We start from the raw sequence: 24,889 nt of genomic DNA, 5'->3' as shown, positions 1-24,889 counted from the left end.
ACTGAGCTACAACTCTAGCCCTTTATCTTGGCTTTTGAACATATTTTGTAACTTTTAGAAGAGTTTTTGATGGCCAAGCTGTGTAATATGGAAATAGGATGAAAGAATCAATAGAAGTACACTAAAAGAAATGGAATACATTTTTACTACTTCTCCCTTTCTATCTCAATGACTTGCCATCAGATGTCTCTTTTGTTAAAGAAAAGTAAATGTGGGTATAAGTGTCAACATAAATAAAAATAATTTAATACTATTTTTACAAAATGGTGGTAAAAAATAAATAAGCTGAAAGATTATTCATTTGTGATCCTAGCAGTGAATCATCCTGAATGTAACCACCAGCACAACTTGTTCAACACTAGCCATGGTTAATGATTCAAACAGGAAAAAAGGGGAGAAAATAAAAAGTGATATTTTGCTTTTAGATATGTTTATTGTGATTTAAAAAGTAATGCATTTATCTCTTTTGGGATATTAAATAATGTAAGATTTAATCATGTGCCTGTTTCATGTTTTTTATGTGATTTCACATTCCAATTTTACAGGAAAAGAATAATTTAGAGATAGATTTAAACTACAAGCTTAAATCATTACAACAAAGGTTAGAACAAGAGGTAAATGAACACAAAGTAACCAAAGCTCGTTTAACTGATAAACATCAGTCTATTGAAGAGGCAAAGTCTGTTGCAATGTGTGGTAAGTGTTGAGTTGTAATATTTTTGACAAGATTAATTTTAAGTAATGCCTATAGAAATTTGCTTTTGATCAAAACTTTATAGTGGAAAGAATAATTATAATAATTACTTGGGAAAGGATTTCTTTCCTTTTTTAGCCTCTTTTTAAAAAAATTACAATTAACCTTCTATTGCTCTATTCTTTTACCGTCTCTTTCCTATAAAAGTTAGTGGAGTCTTTCTTCTCTCCCAGTTTTTTAGCCCTTTCCTTGATTTTCTTCCTGATCCATTCTGGACCTCATTGTTAATTCATCTGCTTTCTTACTTTGTACCTCCAATTTTCATGTTCCTTTATATTTCCACTGTAGTTAACCTACAAACATAACCATAGTTCAGACCAACCACTTTTTTGTTTTATATTAAATAGTACTTTAGATGAATATTAGTGCATTACTTCTAACCTCCATCAGTTTTTTAAATATATCATCAGAAGGATCTCCCAGACCTTTATTTCTCTTTTCAAACTTTCTATTCCATTTTTTTAAAAATATTTTTTAGTTATACATGGGCACAATATCTTTATTTTGTTTATGTATTTTTATGTGGTGCTGAAGATTGAACCCAGGGTCTCACACGTGGGAGGCGAGTGCTCTACCGCTGAGCCACAACCCCAGCCCCGCCCCGCATTCCATTTTTTTATCATTCCAGTTTTTTCAGTTTGTCAGAGAAATAATAAAAGCATAGGTCTAAGCTATTCTAAATCTAGTTCTCTTACTTTTACCAGTCTATCCTACTTCTTTACCTATCTTATCTTTCTAAAAGGATAACCTTCTTCCTATATATGTTCTAACTATAAGCAAAACTAGTTACCTCTTATCTCATCCTAACTACTTAATCCTTTTTCTCTTTTTTTATCTTCAATGTTCACTTTACCACTTGTTTCTTTCTTGTTATAAACATATGTGGGGGGCCGCCCTGAACAGGAGCAATGCACACACCTTTAAGTCCTGAGTAAAGAGGTACTGGACAGGTACCTTCATTGCAAGTGGACTTTACCTCCGCTTGGATAAGAAAGGTGCAGCTTTGGGAGTGGGCATCACCCAAGGGGGTTGAATTACACCCACCTGTTTATTGTAATCTTACCCTTTTGCCCTTTTTTTTTTTGATAGAATGTTCCATGGATTAGCTTCCCCCCAAAATAAAAACCAAGCCTCAGAACGTGCTCCCTCTCTCTTGTCAGCCTCTCTTGTTTTTCTCTTGCCCTTCTTTTGGGAGCTTGCTGCTGGAGGCAGGGAAGCCGTCCTGAAGCCCAGAAAAAGGTATTTCCATGTCTGCGTGGTCATTTTCTGTCACTCCAAGTTTACCCGAGTGACCTCAGTTCAGTAGCCCGTGCTGGACAGGGGCTACAAACATATACATATCTTGCCCATCTTTTGGCAGGGGCTTAGTGGTGCTAGGGTTTAAATCATGTGCGTCATGCATGTGCATCATGCATGCTAGCTTGTCAAACACTCTACCATTGAGCTTCTTAAAAACTGACAGGGCTGGGGTTATAGCCCTGGGTTCGATCCTTAGTGCCACATATAAATAAATAAAATTCATGTACAACTGAAAAAAATACTAAAACAACAACAACAACAAAAACCTAATAGATAAACCCTTGCAGCAACCTATTATCCATCCCGTTAAAATAACCAAACTTTAAAAAAAAAAAAAAAGTCTTTTTTCACCTTCTGCTCACTCTTAACCGACTACTGAATGTGTCAGTTGGCACCTTAAATTTCATTTGTTAAAAAAGAAAACTAGTGTGATCTTACTCACCAGACTTGCTCTTATATTTTAGTCTCACTGATCTGGTTAATGGCCATCTGGTCGTCTTGAAACTAGATTTTGAAATCAAGTAGAACTACTTGGCCACTTAACATTCTATGTTTTTTTTTTTGTTGTTGTTGTTGTTTTTCTTTTTTTAGTTTCTTTCTAACCATATATTCACTGGAGAACACCACCTTTTTATCACACACACATTCTGTTAAAACACACACACACTGCAGACAGAATCTCTGGCTTCTCATCTCTCTGTTCTTCCTCCTAGATTCACACACAACAGCTATGTGTGGGAGAGAATCTCACCTGTAAGCCACAAATCATTCACTCAGTTTAAGACAGAAATTGGTGTCATACATGAAATCAGAGGGCAATTTCTTTCTTTTTTTTTTTCTCCCCAATTTGGATATTCCTGTTTTTTTAATTGATACTTTTTAGTTATACATGACAGTAAAAATCATTTTGATATAATTATATAGGCATGGAATATATCTTATTCTAATTAGGGTCCCATTCTTGTGGATGTACAAAATGGTGGGATTCACTGTGGTGTATTTCATAGGAAAATTATGTCAGATTCATTCCATTATCTTTCCTTTTCCTGTCCTGTCTCCCTTCATTCCCATTTGTCTAATCTACTGAATTTCTTTTCTTTCTCCCCCAGCCCACCCACTTACTATGGGTTAGCTTCCACATATTGAAAACATTTGACCTTTGGCTTTGGGACTGGCATATTTCACTTAACATGATAGTCTCCAGTTTCATCCATTTACCAACAATGCCATAAATCATCCTTTTTAATGGCTGAGTTATATTCCATTGTGTATTTATGCCACATTTTCTTTATTCATTCATCTGTTAAAGGGCACCTAGCTTGGTTCCACAGCCTAGCTATTGTGAATTGTGCTGCTGTATACACTGATGTGGCTATGTCACTGTAGTATGCTGATTTTAACTCCTTTGGATATATATACCAAGGAGTAAAATAACGGAGGTCAAATGGTGGTTCCATTCCTAGTTTTTTTTGTTGTTGTTGTTGTTTCGTTTTGTTTTTTTGAAGAATCTCCATACTACTTTCCAGAGTAGTTTGACCAATTTGTAGTCCTACCAGCAATGTGTGAGTGAGTGTACCCTTTCCCCATATCCTCACCAACATTTATTATTATTTGTATTCCTGATTGTCACCGTCTTGACTGGAGTGAGATAAAATCTCAGTGTAGTTTTAATTTTCATTTCTCTAATTGCTAGAGATGTTGAACATTTTTTCATATATTTGTTGACCATTCATATTTCTTCTTTTGAGAAGTGCCTATTCAGCAAAGGAAGCTCATTTATTGATTGGTTATTTGATTTTTTTTTTTTGCCCCATCTGAGGTACAGGTGGCAAAGATTTTCTCCCATTCTGTAGGCTGTTTCTTTCTTTCTTTTTTAATATTTATTTTTTAGTTATAGGTGGACACAGTGTCTTTATTTTATATTTATGTGGTGCTGAGGGTCGAACCCAGTGCCTCATGCATGCTAGATGAGCGCTCTACCTCTGAGCCACAATCTCAGCCCCTCTGTAGGCTCTTTCTTCGTGCTCCTGATTGTTTCCTTTGCTGTGAAGGAGCTTTTTAGTTTGATTCTTGATTTTACTTCTTGTACTTCAGGATTCTTTTAAGGACATCAGTTCCTGATCCAATATGTTGGAGTATTGGACCTATATTTTCTTCTAAGTATGTTCAGGGTTTCTGATCTAATTCCTAGGTTTTTGATCTACTTGGAGTTGAGTTTTTTGCAGGGTGAGAGAAAGGTATTAAATTTCATTCTACTACATATGGATTTCTAATTTTCCCAGCACCATTTGTTGAAGAGGCTATCTTTTCTCCAGTATATGTTTTTATAAGGAACTTCATCTGATGGTTTCCATTTTGTCACCTAGAAGGCAGTCTCTGAGAAGGAGAGAGCAGATTTAACTATGTTTGAATCCTGTTGGTGCAAATTACTAGTTAACCATTGAAACCAACTTCTCAAAAAAGGCACCTCAGTATAGACAAATATCTTCTGGTAATAATTAAGTAGGTTTCTTAGAATACCGTGGAATCTAATCATCCTTCCTATCATAGCCTTAAGCCTCTTGAAACTTTTTCAGAACAATGCAAGGTATTAATAACTATATATACATATAACTATATATTTCTGCTTTTACCTAGTCTACTTTCATTTTTCTCTTTAGTTATTCTTTTGTCTTTACCTTCTACTCTGAAAATGGTACTAAATAATCTCTTACATCATTGGGCAAGGCCTGGATTTAAAAGGCACTATTGTACTACTTTATTGTATTATAACTTTTACTTTAGAGATCCTTACCACACAAATAATTCAAATAACATTGGAAGTTATTAAGAGCTCTGGGTCCCAGAATAAAAATAGTAGAGACATTTAAAACCAGTTTACAGACCATGAAAAGTGAAAAATACTAAGGTACTCTTTCAAGTGCATGTTTTTTAACTTTTTTCTGTTATACAGAGATGGAAAAAAAGCTGAAGGAAGAGAGAGAAGCTCGAGAGAAGGCTGAAAATAGAGTTGTTCAGATTGAGAAACAATGTTCTATGTTAGATGTTGATCTGAAACAATCTCAGCAGAAGCTGGAACATTTGACTGAAAATAAAGAAAGGATGGAGGATGAAGTAAGAAAAATCACACTGATTTTGTTTTTTTGTTTTTTTTTTTTTTTTTTTTTTTTTTTAGAACAGAAACAGGATTCTGTTTGTAAGTTATGTGCCAAGAGTCATTATCAGTAATTTAAATACAATGGAAATTTGAATGAAATGACTTACATGTTTTTATGTTCCCTACAGTATATGGTTATCCTAGCACCTAGAATTTTCATTTCAAATTCTTTACTTCATAGAATCTTTTTCATTTTGCATTATGACAGTACAACTGCATTGAAATGTCATAGTTCCTCCCCTGAAGAAACTGATATTCTACTAAAAAACAAACTTACTTGGGTTACACAACTTACTTGGCTTAAACAAACAAGCAAACTTGGTTTACACATTTATAAAGCTGTTGCTAAAAAGACGAAAAGACAATATATGTTGGTATATTATACATGCTTTGGAAATTCTTTGTAAGACTGAAAATAGAAAAGCCTTCCCAAGACTTAACTTGGTAGAGGAAATATTATCAGTGTAAGATACAAATTAAAGACTGAGCTGGGGGTAGGGGTGCATCCTGTAATCCCAGCTACATGGGAGGTAAGGCAGGAGGATAGCAAGTTTGAGACTAACCTGAGCAATTTAGCAAGATTCTATCTCAAATAAAAAATTAAGAGGGCTGGGAAGAGTACCTCTGAGTTCAGTCAATCCCCAGTATCCACTCCCCTTGATAGGTAATAAGATATGTGAGTAAAGGGCAAAAGGGAACTTGATCTGACCAGAAGAAGAAAAGACATGTTGAGTTATCATGGGAGAAATTTTGGGACCTAAGTATTGATACTCTTTAAAACTTATGTAGTAGCTTTAGGTGACAACATTCTTTTAGGAAAATTAATCTGGTATTGGTATATAGAATTAACTAAAATGGAGAGAGATTAGAGATGCCTTTCAGAGCTGGCACACTGGAGGAATGTATGTTGGAAATTTGAAAGATAATAGTCACTTTAAAAACATAATTCTTGGGGCTGGGGATGTGGCTCAAGCAGTAGCTCGCTCTTCTAGCATGGGTGCGGCCCAGGTTCGATCCTCAGTACCACATACAAAGATGTTGTGTCTGCCAAAAAGTAAAATGTAAATAAAACATTAAAAAAAACCATAATTCTTGACTACCTGTTATTATATGCAAACTCTGTGCTAGGAGTTGGGGTTACTGAGGTAAATAAGGTAGGTGTGATCTTTTGAGACTTTATCACAGAGAGGGAAATGTGGAATATTAAAATTACAAGCATGCCAGGTGGTTAAAAAAAAGAAAGTATAGAATGCTGTAGTATGTAACTAATCACATCTGAGAGTTAAGGAAGGGCTTGCTAAGGGTGTGACACTTAAGAGCTGAGGAATAAATAAATTTTTAGTAATTAGTTTGGATGTGCTCTAGTTTATAACCCTTCAAAGAAGAAGACAGAAGGAATAGCATGTGTAAGAATTATGAGATGAAGAGTTTACTGCATTTGAGGATCTGAATAATATGATAACATTGTAGAGAATGACCAGTGATAGGATTAGAGAAAAGTGGATCATGAAAGCACTGTAAACCACCATAAGAATTTTTTATTTATTGGTCCCATCACCTAGTATTTTATAAATATTGGTAACAAATATTTATAAATTAAATATTGAATTTGTTTTGTAAGCTTTGGAAGGTTGTGTACTAGAGCATTTATGAATAAACAGTAAATTTTAAATACCCTTTTGGACTGCCCCCCCGAAAAAAGTGGCTTTTATGATCACTTTGTATTCCAAAATGTTGATGATGTTAGTTAAGGTAGAAAGAAACTAGATATTTTTTTTTTTTTACAAAACTTGAAATTTGGGAATTGATTTGACTTATTAGTAAATATCCAATAATAAACATAAAGAAAAATGGAGACTTATTAGCATACTAATATTCTTTATTAGAATAAAGAATTATTATATTTTTGAGGTTTGATTAGTATTCTTTCAAATAATTCCAAATAAATTATTGTAAAGAAATTTAAGATGTTAATTATTTTTCTCACCCTTAGGTTAAGAATCTAAGCCTGCAATTGGAGCAAGAATCCAATAAGCGACTGTTGTTACAAAATGAATTGAAGACTCAAGCATTTGAGGCAGATAATTTAAAAGGTTTAGAAAAGCAGATGAAACAAGAAATAAATACTTTATTGGAAGCAAAGAGATTATTAGAATTTGAGTTAGCTCAGCTTACAAAGTAAGTATTGAAAATACCATTGTGTTTTCTTTTTTGTGTTCAGTGTTGGTTTATGTGTTTGATATCTTTTGTGTGTTCAGATTATGTACTCAGAGTTTCTGAAAAGAAGTCAGGAAAAGCCCTTAGAAATTGAGGAAATTGTTTGCAAGGGAATTTAGGCTTTGGAATGAAGACTTACTAAATTAAAAATATAGGTATTTAAAAATAGGCTTCAAACTTTATATAAGTCTGTTTATGATGGATAAAACACAATTTTCTCATGTTTTTTGTATCCATAAAGGTCATCACATGTCTTCAGACTAGTTATAAAAATCAGGGATAATTTTCTGGTTTTTTTGTTTTGTGCATTGTAGTTGTACATGATGATGAGATTTGTTGTTACATATTTACATGTGCGTACAATATAATTTGGCCAGTATCACTTCCCAGCATTCTCCCCCCCCTCATAAATTTCTTTTTATTAATGAGGTGATCAAGGTTTCTTCATTTTGGAGTCTAGAATTAGACATGAGTCTCTGAGGGGTTTTTTTTTTTTCTGATTCATTTATTTATTTGTTTGTTTCTTTTGGTGCATCTTAGAGTGCAAGATATCTTTTTTCTTTTTGTATTACTCTTAAGAAATGATGTACATGCTTACTTGAAATGGAGTGTCCATGTTGCTTTGAATTTATGAAGACATGCTTCAAAAGTTTAATATCAAATATGGTATAATTTATGCCAAGTCATGCATTTTTATTTCCTTTAAATTTATTTTGTTTATAATATTTTCACTTGCCAGTTTTATTTGCAATTCAGTGTTCCGTGGATAAAGTTGTCAGTTTTTCTTAAGTTGGATTTAAGCAGGACACAGGTGTGAATGCCTGTAATCTTAGCTACTCAGGAGGCTGAGGCAGAGAATGGGAGTGCTGGGAATGTAGCTGAGTGATGGTGCGCTTGCTTAGAGGACATCAGCCCCTGGGTTCAATCCCTAGTACAAAAAGAAAGAAAAGTAAAGTTAGATTTATGTTGGTAAAATTCTTTACACCTTTTAGAGCCACGATTTTCACCCATTAATGTGAATTATATTTTTCTTCTTCCCAAGTAACTCTCAACACAGCATTGAATGGACATTATAACACACTTTTCATCAACTACATGCCTTGTTAGGTACAAAAATACAAAGTTATTACTAATATTCAAATTTAGCAGTTACAGATAAAGTTATTAACCTTTGAAAATCTGTGTCTTTGAGGTGCATTGGTTCCATTTGAGTCTTTTCCTATCAGTTGTGCTTATGTGTGTACTCTGTACATGTTTTGCCTGTGTTTCTCCTTTCTCAGTTTGCTGCTCTTATTTTCCTTTTCTAATTATTAATTTCCACTACTCCTTCTTGTGCTTAATTAGCCATGCTATATAATAGTGAATAATTGCTTATTAAATATTCCTGCCTAGTTTTGTTTACTTGTTACCTAAGGCATTTAAAATGTATCCCTCTCATTGCTTTTCTCTATAAAAATTGACAAAAAAAATAATTTTATTTTTGGTTTGAATAGATGCACAATTAATGTCTCCTGAAAGTGACCCTAATTAGAAAAATTGCGTAGCATCATTTCAAAAAGAGCAAGATGGAACCAGACAATGTGACTAACAAAATGAATTAGTAAAATAATGCTGTATATGGGCTGGGGATGTGGCTCAAGCGGTAGTGCGCTCGCCTGGCATGCGTGCGGCCCAGATTCGATCCTCAGCACCACATACAAGATGTTGTGTCCACCAAAAACTAAAAAATAAATAAATATTTAAAAATTCTCTCTCTCTCTCTCTCTCTCTCTCTCTCTCTCTCCCCCCCTCTTTAAAAATAAATAATAATGCTGTATAATGAAGTATATTTTTAAAAAAGGTTATTGTAGGGAATCTTTTTAATTTTAGCAACTTTAATAAACTAAGATTAATTTAAAGTCTAGTATAAATAGAAGCATTGGTTTACTGTTTCTCCTTTTATCTGCAGACAGTATAGAGGAAATGAAGGACAAATGCGGGAGCTACAAGATCAGCTTGAAGCTGAACAATATTTCTCGGTAAGTGAGAATCATTTTTAACATGTGGACTGTTTCAAGACCTTACTTAAAACAAGGCATTTAGATCTTTTTTACATACTGATACTTTTTCAAATACTGTGAAGTTTTCTCCCTTTTCATCCCTATGTCTACATTTCATATCTGAATCTGAGTTCATGGTCTTAAAGAAATGACCATTTTTGTGTAAACATTTCCAGAATTGCCATCAAATTAGAGATATAAATAAGACTGTTAAAGGTTCTGCTTTCTTATCAGCAAACCATTTATAGTATATAGCTCACTTTTACATATCAAAGTGGCCTTTGAGTTGTAGATAGAACTAATGTTTAAGAGCATTTTTTTTCTGTTTTAGCTAAGTGTACACATTAAGTGAATTTGTTTGGCTTTTTCCTCTGTATTTATCATTCTACCTCTTAATTTGCTGTAGGCCAAGTTATTTTTACTGCTGTAATGAACATTTACAGCTGATGCTTTGAGGCTTTATTAAAACCTCTCTGTTTTGTTTTGGTTGCCAACCTTCTGCTTTGCTATTTCATTTCATCTTAAATAGTTATCAACTTGTACTTTTAGTATTACCCTGGCAGCCACCTGATCTACAAGTCAAAGTCAGTTTGATGAAATTCATGGAATTCAGATTACATTAGTGAACATACCCTAGAAACCAAGTGTGAATGATATTGGAAGTAAAATCTGAACAGGGCTGGGGTTGTGGCTCATCAGTAGAGCTCTCGCCTAGCACGTGCAAGGCCCTGGGTTCGATCCTCGGCACCACATAAAAATAAATAAATAAAGGTATTTTGTCCAACTACAATTAAAATATATATTTTTTAAATCTGAACACCATTAGACCTCTATATAGTTTCTACATAATTTAGAGCTTCATGATACATTGATTCTATATACTGTTTATCTTCTAATAAACACCATGACTTTCTATTTTTTGTTTTATTTTTCTTGGCTTAAGAAGCCATCATAAGAATGCTTTTCAGTTAAAAAAATAATAATAATCAATATTGTTAAAATCTTTCCCCGGGTTTAGGTTAATCTTAATTATTCAAGTATGTGCTACCAACTTCTACATAGTGGGCTGTAGCATCCTCCATTCTTTACCTGCCTGCTTCCACAGAATATTCATGCAGTGCCTCCAGATTTTAGATGGATATCAAATGACTTGTGGTAGTTTATGTGGATTCTTGATTTTGCCTCTACAAAATAATAATAAAACCTGACCCCATCTCTTAGTTCTAGTTTATTCCATTGATTGTGAGGATTCCATTAGGTAGCATTCAATTAATAAGCTATAATGAACCAAATTTAAAATTTAACTTTAATCTGGACTTAAAATTGAATTGCTTTTCATTTTATCCCTTAACTGATCCCTCATATAATTTCATTATTTAAAATGAGAAAAGAGATGAGAATCTAGTTCCTACAGGCAAATGAATTATTTAATTTTAAAAAGTATAAACACTTAAACTACAGTAAGCCCTCTCTTTTTTCTTCATTTGCATTACAATACAAATTATTTTTTCCTCGAGAAGTGCTATTTCTAGAGAAGTAATTGACGTATGCAGCATAAAAGTTGTCCTCTATCGCTACACTCTGGTCCTTAATATTCTTTTTCCTTATCCCATCTTTTAAACTAAAATGGGTGGGGTTTGTTATTTTTTTTTTTTAAAAAAAGAAAGAAATAGACTTCAGAACTAGTTTTCTGTTACTTCAGCACCACATCTGGGTCTGATCTGTTCAGCATTTGTTGATGGAGTTGGCAAAAGCCTAATGAATTTTTTGAGAACTATTGTACTACTGTAAGTATATGTTCTTAGGTTGATACTTATGTCTCTCAGCCACCCTTTCCATCCACCTCAGCCAAAAAGAGAAGTACTTTTTGTAATATTATTCAGTTCAAGAATTGAACTTTATATGAGTAGTACTGGCTAGATTTTTGAAAAATATTTTCTCAAATAAATACAATTTGTATGTTATTAAGTATAATTTCTATATAATAGATATGTACAGGGTTAAGAAGTTTGACAGATACGTACACTCATGTAACTGCCATCACAACATGTACAACATTTTCTTCACCACAGAAAATTTCTTTGTGGCCCCTTTCTTCCTACCCAGCTCCATCTGCTGGCAACTACTGACTTGCTTTCTGTCACTACTGATTATTTTCACCTATTATAGGATTTCATATATGTGAAATCAAACAGTATGTGTATATTTTAATGCCTGGTTGCTTTCACTCAACACATTTTTTAGATTTATCGTGTTGTATGTATCAGTTCATTTCTTTTTATTGCTGAGTAGTATGAATACATCATAAGTTTTTTAACAAGTGGATTAATGAATATCTGAATTGCTTCTGGTTTGGAGCTACTGTGAATAAATATCACTTTAATGGAAAGTTATGTACAAGACTGTCTACATAACTGCATTTGTCATGGGTAAATACTTGGGAGTAGAATTGTTGGACATATGTTTCTTGTTTATAAGAAACTGCTGAACTGCTGCCCAGCACAAACCTTTATTTCTTTCTTTTTGTTTGCTAATTTCAGTAATTTTTAATTTATTTTGCATAACTTTGAAATACTAATATTGATACTGGCATTTTTTGATGTATTCAGAGTTCCTCAAGCAAAATGTACAAATATTTAATATGTAACAAGTAAAAAAAATCAAATATATTCTAAAACAAGTAAAACATAAGTTTTAAGAAGTATGAATATTAAATATATATATTTTTTCTGGGCTGAGTTTATTTTTATTTATTTATTTATTTTCTTTATTTATTTTTGCATTACGATTTTTAATACACCTTTATACCACAAACCTTTATTTATTATCACTTGTTTTGCAGACACTTTATAAAACCCAGGTAAAGGAACTTAAAGAAGAAATTGAAGAAAAAAACAGAGAAAATTTAAAGAAGATACAAGAACTACAAAATGAAAAGTATGTCCATTTTGCTTTAGAATAAGAATCAGTACTACAACAGAGTATTCTTAAATTTAATCTTAAAGATATTGTTTTAGTCAGCTTTTTTGTTGCCTTGACCAAAAGATCTGACAACAACAATTTCAAAAGAGGAAAATTTATTTGGGGCTCATGGTTTCGGAGGTCTCAGTGCATAGATAGCTGGCTCCATTGCTTTGAGCCCAAGGTGAGGCAGCATGTCACAGTGGAAGGTGTGACAGAGGAAAGCAGAGACTCCACTCACCATGGATAAAATATATACCCGAAAGGCACACCCACAGTGACCCACCTTCTCCAGGCAACCCTACCTGCCTACAGTCACTACCCAGTTAATCCCTATCAGAGGATTAATGTACTGATTATGTTAAGGCTTTTGTAACCCAAGCCTTTCACATATAAGCTCTTTTTGCATTGTCTCACACATGAGCTTTTGGGGGACACTTTGTCTAAACTATAGCATACGTTGAGTAGGTGTACCATTATTTTGATGGGAGTGGTATAACACATTTTACTTGGATAATTGAGAACAAATTAGTCTATGCTGAAATTTACTTTTACAGTGAAGAAGCAGTGTAATAAAGTAATAATGTAGTGGTTGCACAGAAATTCACTGTTTTAGACTGTGACAAGAAGTTGTTTTCAAGGGTCTGTCAATTTATGTATAGGTAACTCATTCTCTATTTGCAGTCATTATTTTATGTTAGGTGAAGGTTTTTGTTTTCTTAGTATTATGATTCAGGTTAATTTCCATTACATGTACACTTTAGAAGAGGAAAACATGGACTCCAGATCAAGGCCCTGGGTTCAATATCTTAGCAGCACTAAATAAACAAGTAAACCTTTTAAATCTATTTAAGGATAACAACCTCATTTTAGAATTGAACTGAGAGGCCCCAAAAGATAGTGACTCATTCAGCTGGGTCTCTTACATAGTTAGAGAGTGTCAGAATGGACTCTGAAACTAGTTATCTGATATTATTATATTGTTTCATTTAACCTCCTTTGAAAAAAAATTAAAATTTTTTAAGTAGATCTTTTGGCATGTAGTATTTCCCTTAGTTGTGATTTTGCTGATTCTGTTTCCATGATTAGTCGAACCATTACCTCCTTTGTGTTTCTCACAAATCAGTTGTTAAATCTAGAGCTGCTCTGTCTAATATGGTAACCACTAGCCACATGTAGTCATTTAAATTTAAATTCATTTATATGAAATTAAAACTTTAGTTCCTTAGATGTACTTCCTGTGTTTCATAGATACTCAATAGTCACATTAATGCAGATTTAGAATATTTATACCATCTGAAACAGAAATTTGACACCCCTGATCTGGAGGATTAATAGGTTTAAATCTGACTTTTAGAAGGGAGAAGTCTACTTTATATGAAACCTTGCAATGCCTTATTGTCTCTTTGTATTGTTAGCAACCATGGATATTCAATGTTAGATCCTTACTTATCACCTTAGGGAAGTGGAGATGTTCTACTTTTATACTCTTCATTTGTTTTGAGATATGTAAGTTTTTTTTGATGCTAGGGATTAAACCCAGGGTGTAATGCATTCTGAGCACATGCTGTACCACTGAGCTACACACCTGACCTCAGAACATATTTTTTATTTTAAATTCATTTTTAATAATTTTATAAAATAAACTTGGATGAGACTTTTTACTATTTAGCCTTGTTGACTTAATATCATAATGCCTTGGTAGTAATTGCATTTCTTTTATGATTAAGTGGCCTTATTTTAGTTATTAAAATATTTGAAACACAAAATCGACAATGATTTATTACTGAGCTGTTGATCATCATAAAATTGAGCATCACATTAAGTGTCAACATATTAATTTGGCAGCCAGGTGTTAGAGTTAATAATTATAGTCTGATTTAGAAAGCTTCCTTTCCTGGGCAATCCAACAGTAGCCCCATTGTAGAGTCTAGTTTGTTAACTGCCATTTGTAATGTGTAGTCCAAGGTGAGTGCATTCACTGTGAAGAGTCTCTAATTCCCTATATACTATTTTGTTTCATAGGGTTAATATGTTTGCCCTTGTTTTATCTATTTAAGACAAATGTATTGATTATCCCTATTACTATGCACTGTACTTTGTGCCAACAATATAATTATTAGTAAGTTATGGTTATTTAAGTGCTTAAGAATTGATAGAGGAAACAGATCTAATTAAGGTAAGGCAAAGTGCTTTTGAAACACATTGAAGGGGGGATATATCTCTTCTTAACCATGTGAGATTCAGAGAACATTTCCCAAAAGAGTTAAGAACTAAGTAAAAAACAGAATTTAGCCAGGGAGTGAGGTAAGGGAAAAGGGGGACCGTATAGGTAGAAACCAGGCTAATTTGAGTTGAAGAACAATACATAGTTTAGTTTGTGACAGAAAGGATAAGAGAGATAAATCTGAGTCAGATTATAGATGGCCTTGTGTGTCAAGCTAAGAAGTTTAAAACATTGAAAAGTGAAGAGTTTTAATTTTCTCTGTTTTATATCCCCAACACAACACCTAGATCAGGGTCTTGCAAAGAATTAAGTGTTCACAGTATGGCATAGTGGTGCCCACCTGTGGTACCAGCTACTCAGGAGGCAGAGGCAAGAGGATCACTTGAACCCAGGAGTTTGAGAACAGCCTGGATAAACATAGTGAGACCCTCTCCTGCCTCAAAAAATTTTTCATAAATATAAAATGAATAATGAAAATTCTGAGCCAAGAACTGACAAGTATTTTAGAAAGTTCACTCTGATTAAAGAGTGGAGAAGAGATTGGGGTAGAGCAAAACAGTGTGGATAAAGGGAATCAATTATACAACCACTGGAATAATCTAGATATGAAATCATAGTGGAAATTGGCAGTAGGAAGAGAGAAAAGCATATGGAAAGAAATGGGAAGTAGAAGTAGGATTTGGAGATTTAGAGAGATGGTAGGAGTAAAGTTTAGGAAAAATTTCAGGCCAACTCTTCAAGTTTGTTACTAGAACAGTTGAATTGATAGTAATTCCTGAATTAAAAGAATGTCGAGTTTGGGAATTGAGGGATTATTTTAATGTCAGGTCTGTAGACTTTGAGGTGCTTTGGGATATCCAAATAGAAATGAAAACCTGGGCTTTTGGGCTTATTGCTGTAGAATTCAGAGGAAAGATAGGGACTTAAGGCTGATTTGATAAATTGCATATGAAGTCACTAAGATAATTGAGAATTATTAATGTGATGGTGTATCTCACAATTTATAAACTCATGAACCTTGAAACCATATGTGTACCTGAGCTGAAGTTAGCTAAATACATATATATTCATTGTGTGAGTTGTGAGAATTATAAGAAACTTTAGAGACAGGGTCTCACTGAGTTGCTTAGCTCCTTGCCATTGCTGAGCTGGCTTTGAACTCTAGATCTTCCTGTCTCAGCCTCCTAAGCCACTGGGATTACAGCCGTGTACCACCACGCCTGGCTACAAGATCTTCTGATTTTTCAAGAGAAGCCAGGAATCTAGATTTTTATGTTAAATAGTGACCTAGATTATTTTAATTCTGTGTGTGTATGAGTAAGAGTGTGTATGCATGTGCATGTGTACACAGGGATGCATGTTTGCCTGGAGGGGAAAAAAAATAAACACTTTTGTGGACACTTATTCCTTCCACATTATAACCCCAAGTATAGGATCAGAAGACACAGGGTTAAGGAAGAACTTCTTGATCTTGTACTTTTCAGAATGAACAGAGGTAGAAAAAGTAAATGATACACGAGAAAGTCAGAGGCGGGTAGTACAAAAGCTAAGGGAATTGAATATTTTAAGAAAGAGAAAATGGTTTAAATGCCAGCTATTCAAAAGGTCAAGGAATAAATAAATAGTCCATTATATTTGTACCAAGATTGATTGTTAACTTGATGAGACCAATTACTAAATTGTGATGAGAATAGATACTAAAGTCAAAGAATGCATGGAAAGGGTAGAAATAGAGATAGAGTATATACAACACTCACGTTGATTTTCTTAGTATTCAACAAACCTGTCATTCTGGACTTGTTCTTCCCCCTGCCCAGAACATTTTCCTCTAAATGACCACATGGCTTGCCGTTTAACCCTCTTCAGTCTAGGTCTAAACATCATCTCAAAGAGACCTTCCCTGGTTACGCTTTCCGAAATTCCAGTCATCCCATGCAATCCCATTTCCTTGCTGCTCAATTCATGTGTCATTTCCTATTTTATTTTTCTTTGTAGTACTTATCTCCCTCATATATTATGGTTTTGCTTAATTACTTTTCTCATTTGTTGTTTTTCTTTCCACTAAAACTTCAGCCTCATACCTATGCAACAGAGCTTTTTTCTTAGTTCTGATTCATTTGTATAGGCCCAGCACCTACAAATGTACCTGCAACATTACAGTATTCAGTAAATCATTTTTAAATTAAAAAATTCAGTGCTGGGGGCTGGGGTTGTGGCTCAGCAGTAGAGTGCTCGCCTAGCACATACGAGACCCTGGGTTCGATCCTCAGTACCACATAAAAATAAATAAATAAACAAAATAAAGGTATTATGTCCAACTATAACTAAAAAGTAAAATTAAAATAAATTCAGTGTTGGGCATGTAGGTCCATGGTGGAGAGCTTGCCTAGTAAGTGCAAGCCCCTATATTTAATCCCCAGTACCATTTAAGGGGGGAAAAAGAAACATTCAAGAGATGTGACTGTTAAGACAAAATGTAGCAGTAGCTGGAGGAGAATGGGAGAATGTGAAGGGAAGCCCCCCCTTTTTTAAAGGTAGCATTAATTTGAGCATATGTAAATGGAGTATGGGAAAAGTTGCACATGCATTAATTCAAATAAATAAAATATCTGAGTACTTTCCATGGGCCAGAGAATTTTCCAGGCATTATAATCAAGAAGAATTTAATTATTGATAATTTAAGTTCTTTGAGAAGACAGGAGAATAAAGGTAAGAATGACTTTAAATATTAATAAAGATAGGTCCTTCACCATTAAGAGTTACAAAGAAGTCTTGGTGTATATAGATGAAGATAATTTTACCCTGAACCATTTAATTCTTTGCTGTGCAATTTCATGACCAAGTATAGAAATATATTTTAGGATAAAAACATTTTTTGGCATTTTGAAGTATAACTTAGATATTTCTTATCTGAATTTAATGCAAAGCAATAATCCCAGATAAGAATATCATGTACCTGAAGCAGTGTTTTCTTTTTCTAATGTACTCACTCTTCTTTAACTAGTATTTTGTATCTTCTCCTCAAATGCAACTTCTCATCCTCAGTTAATGACCTTATTTCCTAGAAGTGAGGAGAAAACATCTGTTCCCTCCTACCACCATAGCATTACAAATAAACTTTTTACTTGTTATTCCCTCTGCCTGAAGTACTGTATTCCCAAATAACCTGCATTGCTTATTCATGTCTCTTCTCTAATGTCATCTTAACGGAGCGGTCTTCTCAATTACTTGTATGATAAAATTGTGATCACATTCACAACTTTTTCCACATTTTATCTTCTTTTATTCCCTATGGTATACTACATATTACTTGTTCATTTTTTAAATTGTATGACTCCACTAATATATGCTCCTTGAAAGCAGGAATTTTATTAGTACTATATGCCTTGATTCACAGAACAGTATTTGGCACATAGTAAACATTCAGATAAATAGTTGTTGGGTAAATGAATGAATATTTTTTTCTGCATATGTGAATACTATATGTCTCCCTCCTTAGTTTTAAGGCAGAAAAAATGATTTCTAATATTAGTTAACTTATTAGAAAAGTTGCCTTGTTAGAAAATAAAGGTACAGAATCATTTGTTCAGAAAACATTTATTGAGTCCCTATGGTATACAAGGAGGATATAATGGTAAACAAGGTAATTTATCCCGAGAGTTTCTTTGGGAAGAATAAGCTAAAAGATTTTAAAGTGTAATTTCCAAAAAAGCATTTCCAAATATTTTGTAGTGGATCACAAATCTATGTCTTTATAATCTCCTTGAATTGCATTTAAAAGAGATGTCATGAATAATTTAATTTAGCCCTTCCATTTTATAGAGTTGATAAATTGAGCTCCAGGAAGTATAGGGAACTCTCCCAATGATCCTCCCAATTAGTGATAAGGATAAAGATCCAGGTCTGGCATCCCAATTTGCCAGCCAGTGACTTTTCCATGTGCTTTACTATCTTCTATTTCAAATCCACAATAAATTCCTATTCAAAAATAGATGGGCCAGGTGTGGTAGCACATGCCTGTAATCCCAGCTGCGGGGAGCAGGGGTTGCTGAGGTATGAGGATTGTGAGTTCAAGCCAGCCTCAGTAAAGTGAGGTGCTAAGCAGCAACTCAATCTCTAAATAAGAAAAAAAAAATAGGGCTGGGATGTGGCTCAGTGGTCAGTGCCCCTGAGTTCAGCCCCTAGGGGAAAAAAAAAAGTAGATAGCTTGAGAGGTTAAATTCATTACTTCTATAGAACATTTGCAGCAGATTTAAAAGTTTACTTTAATCAATAAAATCTTTAGTTCTTTTTTATCATTTAAAGATATTTGTGTTTTTAAACGTGTGATTAAGTTGGGAGAATTATCCATTTTTCTTAAAAATTTGTTGCAGAGAAACCCTTTCTACTCAGTTGGATCTAGCAGAAACAAAAGCTGAGTCTGAGCAATTGGCTCGAGGACTTCTGGAAGAACAGTATTTTGAATTGACCCAAGAAAGCAAGAAAGCTGCTTCAAGAAATAGACAAGAGATCACAGATAAAGATCACGCTGTTAGTCGGGTAAGTGTGATAGGTAAAGTATTTGTAGATTAAAATTGATGTAAATCAAAATAGGTTACATATAAAGCATTAAAGGAAATGTGTGTGTATGCATAGTTACATTTTATACATAGTGATTATTCTATACTCATGTATTAGATTATTCAATCCAAAACAGTACTGGGCTTTTTTTTTCCTAACTATAAAACTTATAGGTTTATTTGTAATACATTAGAACTGATTTTATGAGGCAGAATTCTTTGAAGTTCAGAGAAATCAACTTGGGATGAAAAATTCTTTGTGGATAGTATATGAATCCATTATAAGAAAATCAGTATTATAATTACCTATTCCTGAGTTTTATATATAGTCTTTATAGAATCATGGGACTAAAGTAGGAGTTAAAAAGATTTTGCTTGTTTTGAAGTCGTCTACATGTGCTCTGGTTTAAGCAGTCCTGGGTTCAAATCCTGACTTTACCCCCAAGAAGTTATATGATCTTGGCAAGTTGCTTTAATTTCTCTAAGCTTTAGTTTCCTTATGTATAAAACAGAAATAATACCCATTCTATATGATTTTTATGAGGATTAAATGAATGATCAATAAATACATTACTTAAATAATCAATCAATATTTATTGTCATTTTCATCATCATTATTCAGATGAAGAAACTGAGGTCCAGAAGGCTAATTACTTACCCAAGATCACATAGTAGATTAATGGTAGAGCTAGAACTGTACACGGATTTCCTAATTTCCAGTCTAGTTCTCTTTCTATTATCCTTTTTTCTATATATGCATATGCTGAAATAATTTTTGGAAACTAATACCTAGAATTTATTTATGTCCACATATCTTAAACTGGAAACTAGGTATTTTCTGTAGTTTGTGATGTCTGACCTGTCCTCATCTATGGAAAATGTAAAATATTATCTTTAAGGTTTTAGCTTTAAATATAAGAGGAGCAAAGAGTCTGAGCAGTTGACTCGAGGACTTCTGGAAGAACAGTATTTTGAATTGACCCAAGAAAGCAAGAAAGCTGCTTCAAGAAATAGACAAGAGATCACAGATAAAGATCACGCTGTTAGCTTAAATCTTTGTATGCTTTGTTTAGCTTGAAGAAACGAACAACATGCTAACCAAAGATATTGAATTATTAAGAAAAGAAAATGAAGAGTTAACTGATAAAATGAGGAAGGCAGAGGAAGGTATGTAGGGTTTTTTTTTTAATCATAATATTAAATTCAGTGACTACCTGTTTATGTTATCTGTTTGGTTTTTGAAATATGTTTTCATATATTAAATAACTTCGATAGCCCTAAGAATTCTCTTAATGAATTTATAGGAAATTATCATATAATGCATAGTAATTTGAATAATTGAGGACAATGTTAATTTGAAATGCAGAAATTAAATTATTTAATGCTATACAATAACATTTTGTATAATTTGCTGGCAGAATATAAATTGAAGAAGGAGGAGGAGATAAATAATCTTAAGGCTACTTTTGAAAAGAATATCAATACAGAACGAACCCTTAAAACACAGGTATATATGTTTTCGACCTTTTCTATGGGTTTGTATTTGAGTATCATATTTTGGGGAAGTTAATGATTACTCCTTATACGCTTTTTCTTAAAACTATAGTAATAAGGTTCAAGTTTTTCATTTGAAAAATAATGTAATTCTCTTCCCACTAAATATAGATGACCTATTTGGGAAATAGAACTTTAATTTTAAAAGCTAGTTTGTCTAGCAGTTTGTTTAGTTAGAATGTGTTTAAACTGTATTGAAGACCTGTTGTTAATAATAGGAAAACATGAAGAGAAGACACAGTATTGAAAACAAGAGAGAAGATGTGGGAATAAAAAATAAACTGTAGGGGTGCATGTATAATTTTGCTTTGAATTTAATGATGCCTCTAGATACGATTTTTGTCCATTAAAACTACATCTTATGGCTGGGGTTGTGGCTTAGAGGTAGAGCGCTCACCTAGCATTGCCCGAGGCACTGAGTTCCATCCTCATCACCACATAAAAATAAAAATATAAGATATTGTGTCCACCTATAACTAAAAAATAAAGATTTTTTTAAAAACCACATCTTATTATTTTATAGTTATCCAATAATACAAATTCTTCATAACCTATTAAGTATTTCATTTGATTTTTTATAATTAAAATTTTTTCTCCTTTTAATTAAATGATCATAGAGTCCCCTTAACACTGATATGCTTTCTCTCTCTTCAGTGCTTCATGTTGCAACTAAAGGAATGTTTCAGAAATGCATTTAATAGATTTTGAAAATCCTTCACTGCAAATTTCATACCAATTCTTACCTTTATACCACAACAAAAATCATGAAGGAGGGGGCCGGGGCTGGGGCTCAGTGGTAGAGTGCTCGCTTAGCACATGTGTGGCCCTGGGTTCGATCCTCAGCACCACATATAAATAAATAAAAATAAACATTTTAAAAAATGGAAATCTGAAACTAGATAGAATTTTAAAATTCACAAAAAAAGTCATGAAGGAAAAGATTAACATTTATGTAAAATTTCAAGTGTCTGTGGAGCTCAGTTATCTTTTTGACAGAGTTAAACAAGACATAACTCCTCAATTGTCAAGAACGTAGGGAAAATTCATTCATATACTACTTGAGGAATTAAAATATAAGAATAATTTAATAGACTAAAGCATTATTATGCATAAATCTTTCACCCAGTGTTTCACATTTAAGAATTTATTCTACTTAAATGCTTAAAAGAAATAAATTTTTAAACTATTTTTAGAACTGGGTGTGGTGGCACAGCCCTGTAATCCCAGCGGCTCAAGAGACTCAGGAAGGAGGATTGTGAGTTCAAAGCCAGCATCAGCAAACCTGAAGCACTAAGCAACCCAAATGAGACCCTGTCTCTAAATAAAATACAAAAAAAAAAAAAAAGGGCTGGGGATGTGGCTCAGTGAGTTCAATCCTTGGTGGCCCTCCCACCCCCTGCAGAAAAATTTAGTTGTAGATGGACACAATATATTTATTTTTGTGGTGCTGAGTATTGAACCCAATGCCTTGTGTTTGGCAAGCACTCTACCACTGAGCTATCACCCCAGCCCTAAAAGAAATACATTTTTAAAATGCTTAAAAGAAATAAATAACTAATTAATGCTTTTTTTTTTTTTGGTATTGGAAATGAATCCAAGTGCACTTTAACCACTAAACCTCATCCCAGACTTTTTTGTGTGTGTTTAGACATAGTCTCACTGAGTTATTTAGGGCCTCAATAAGTTGCTGAGGCTGGCTTTGAACTCTCGATCCTCCTGCCTCAGCCTCCCACCCCACTGCTATTACAGGCATGCGCCACCACACTGTATCATTTTTTAATAGTGAAAATATAAAAATAACACAACATGCATTCAATGTAGTATTGATAAATCATGAAATATTCATACAATAGAATGAGAGAGCCATTAAAAATGAAAGAATGAATCTTGATAGTACCTGAGACTAAAGCAAAAGGCCTTCAAGTTTGAGGCCAGCCTGGGCAACTTACCAAAGTCCTGTCTCAAAATAAGAAATTTTAGCAAAGGGACTGGGAATGTAGCTCAGTAGTAGAATTTTTTCACCTAGAGTATATGAGGCTCTTCCTGAAGTAGATTTGTGTGAAATGGTATGAGAAAATAGTATTTTCCATGATATAGGATATAGCATTAAACTTAAATTGTGTTGTAGCACAAAATGTGTAATGTGATTTCAGTTTTTAAATTTAAATATGTAGTTTGTTTTTATATTTAGGAAGCATAGAAGATGATATACTTCTAGCAAATTGAAAGAAAAGCAAAGGAAACTTTGTTGATCATTGAGGGATGTGGTATTACACAGGTTTTTAACTTTCTTAATATGTTTCTGTATTTGATTTTTTGATAAATACATAATGCATATTATGAATTCCACGAAGTAAGCTTTTGCTGCATTAAGTTACTCAGGAGCTCCTCATATCTAATCTATAAAGAAATTATGGTACATAGCACTCTTTTTTTTTTCCTTCCCATTTTTGTTTGTTTGTTTGTTTATTTATTTATTTGCAGTTGTGGATGGACAGAATACCTTTATTTTATTTGTTTATTTTTTATGTGGTGCTGAGGATTGAACCCAGTGCCTCAAGCATGGTAGGCAAGTGTTCTGCCTCTGAGCTACAGCCCCAGCCCCAGCCCCAGCCCCATAGCATTCTTTTCTTACTGGAAAAATATTTTTTTTAAACAGTATTGCAGAACAAATATACCATGCATAACATGTTTTATAGTTTATGTAACTAATTTTACTATCTCAATTTGAATGTACTTTTTTTCTTTCTTGCAAAAGGAATTAACTTGAACTATGTTTACATGACTTTTTACTTTGAAAAGAGCCTTATGATAACTACCTAGTCAGATGCCTTTTCCCTGTTTTCCTACTTGTCCAAAGGGGGGAAAAATTATCTTGGGCCTTTTTGCCTATGTATTGTTTCCTGTGCTTAGCGCCATCTCTGGCTTTTCTCCTTTATATTATTTCCCCTTTACTTATTCAACTCCCATTTTCTTTAAGAAACATGTAGAGCTGGGGTTGTGGCTCAGCAGTTGAGTGCTTGCCTAGCACATGTGAGGCCCTAGGTTCGATCCTCAGCACCACATAAAAATAACTAAAAAATAAAGGTATTGTGTCCAACTACAACTAAAAAATAAATATTAAAAAAATAAGAAGAAGAAATATATGTAGGGCTGGAGCTGTAGCTCAGTGGCAGAGTCCTTGCCTGGCATGTATGAGGCACTGGGTTCAATCCTTAGCACTGCATAAAAATAAACAAATAAAATAAAGGCATGCTGTCCATACACAAAAAAAGAATGAAAGAAGGCTGGGGTTGTGGCTTAGTGGTAGAGTGCTCGCCTAGCATGTGTGAGGCCCTGGGTTTGATCCTCAGCACCACATAAAAATAAATAAATAAAGTAAAGGTATTGTGTATAAATAAAAAATAAACATTAAAAAAAAAAGAAACATGTGGACACATTTGTAGGTATTCCAGAAAGCATCCTGACTTCTCCAAGTCTCAGTTGGATACTGTTCCCATAGTACCCTTGCATGCCTCTTTGTTCTCATTTATTCTATGACTGTCTAGCTCTTCCTCCAGACCAGGATGCCTTTGGTATATAATTGTATTCCTATATTTATTTCTAGTGTCTAATAAAGTGCCTGCAACATAATAAGTAGTGCATAATTATTGAACAATTAATTGATTTTTGCAAGACTATCTGGTTCTTACGTTGGAATAGTGAGATAAGTCATTATTAGTGGTTTGTGCTACCAGTTACCATATTCCAGGCTTCATGAGGTTGTTCTAATTTTCAGACCCACAAAAAATTCTGCTTCCTGATTAAAAAAAAAAAAAACACATATTTTAGTGGAGATTTAAATTGAATGACTATAATATAGATCCTTATTAATAATATTTTAATATTTTAATAGGCTGTTAACAAGTTGGCAGAAATAATGAATCGCAAAGATTTTAAAATTGATAGAAAGAAAGCTAATACTCAAGATTTGAGAAAGAAAGAGAAGGAAAATCGGAAGCTACAACTGGAACTCAACCAAGAAAGAGAGAAATTCAATCAGATGGTAGTGAAACATCAGAAGGAACTGAATGACATGCAAGCGGTAAGGTTTGTGTGCGTACAAACAGGCACATGTAGGAT

At 33.6% G+C, this 24,889-nt stretch overlaps 1 protein-coding gene across 3 annotated transcripts in view; it reads left to right on the top strand.

The window, feature by feature from the left end:
* ROCK1 (Rho associated coiled-coil containing protein kinase 1) overlaps nt 1-24,889 on the top strand; it is a 154,981-nt gene that overhangs the window by 113,359 nt on the left and 16,733 nt on the right. For all 3 annotated transcript variants that reach the window (XR_014018273.1, XM_081262929.1, XM_081262928.1), the window contains exons 18-26: nt 546-696; nt 5,007-5,167; nt 7,204-7,388; nt 9,376-9,445; nt 12,309-12,403; nt 19,028-19,193; nt 20,287-20,380; nt 20,632-20,720; nt 24,663-24,851. Coding sequence is in view for 2 of the 3 variants with exons in the window: in XM_081262929.1 (XP_081119055.1) it covers nt 546-696; nt 5,007-5,167; nt 7,204-7,388; nt 9,376-9,445; nt 12,309-12,403; nt 19,028-19,193; nt 20,287-20,380; nt 20,632-20,720; nt 24,663-24,851 (1,200 nt within the window). In the remaining variant the exon portion in view is untranslated. The remainder of the gene's footprint in view (nt 1-545; nt 697-5,006; nt 5,168-7,203; nt 7,389-9,375; nt 9,446-12,308; nt 12,404-19,027; nt 19,194-20,286; nt 20,381-20,631; nt 20,721-24,662; nt 24,852-24,889) is intronic.

This window comes from Spermophilus citellus, assembly GCF_964194105.1.
Source record: "Spermophilus citellus genome assembly, chromosome: 12".
NCBI classification, from domain to species: domain Eukaryota; kingdom Metazoa; phylum Chordata; class Mammalia; order Rodentia; family Sciuridae; genus Spermophilus; species Spermophilus citellus.
This window is presented reverse-complemented; position numbering and strand designations above follow the sequence as displayed.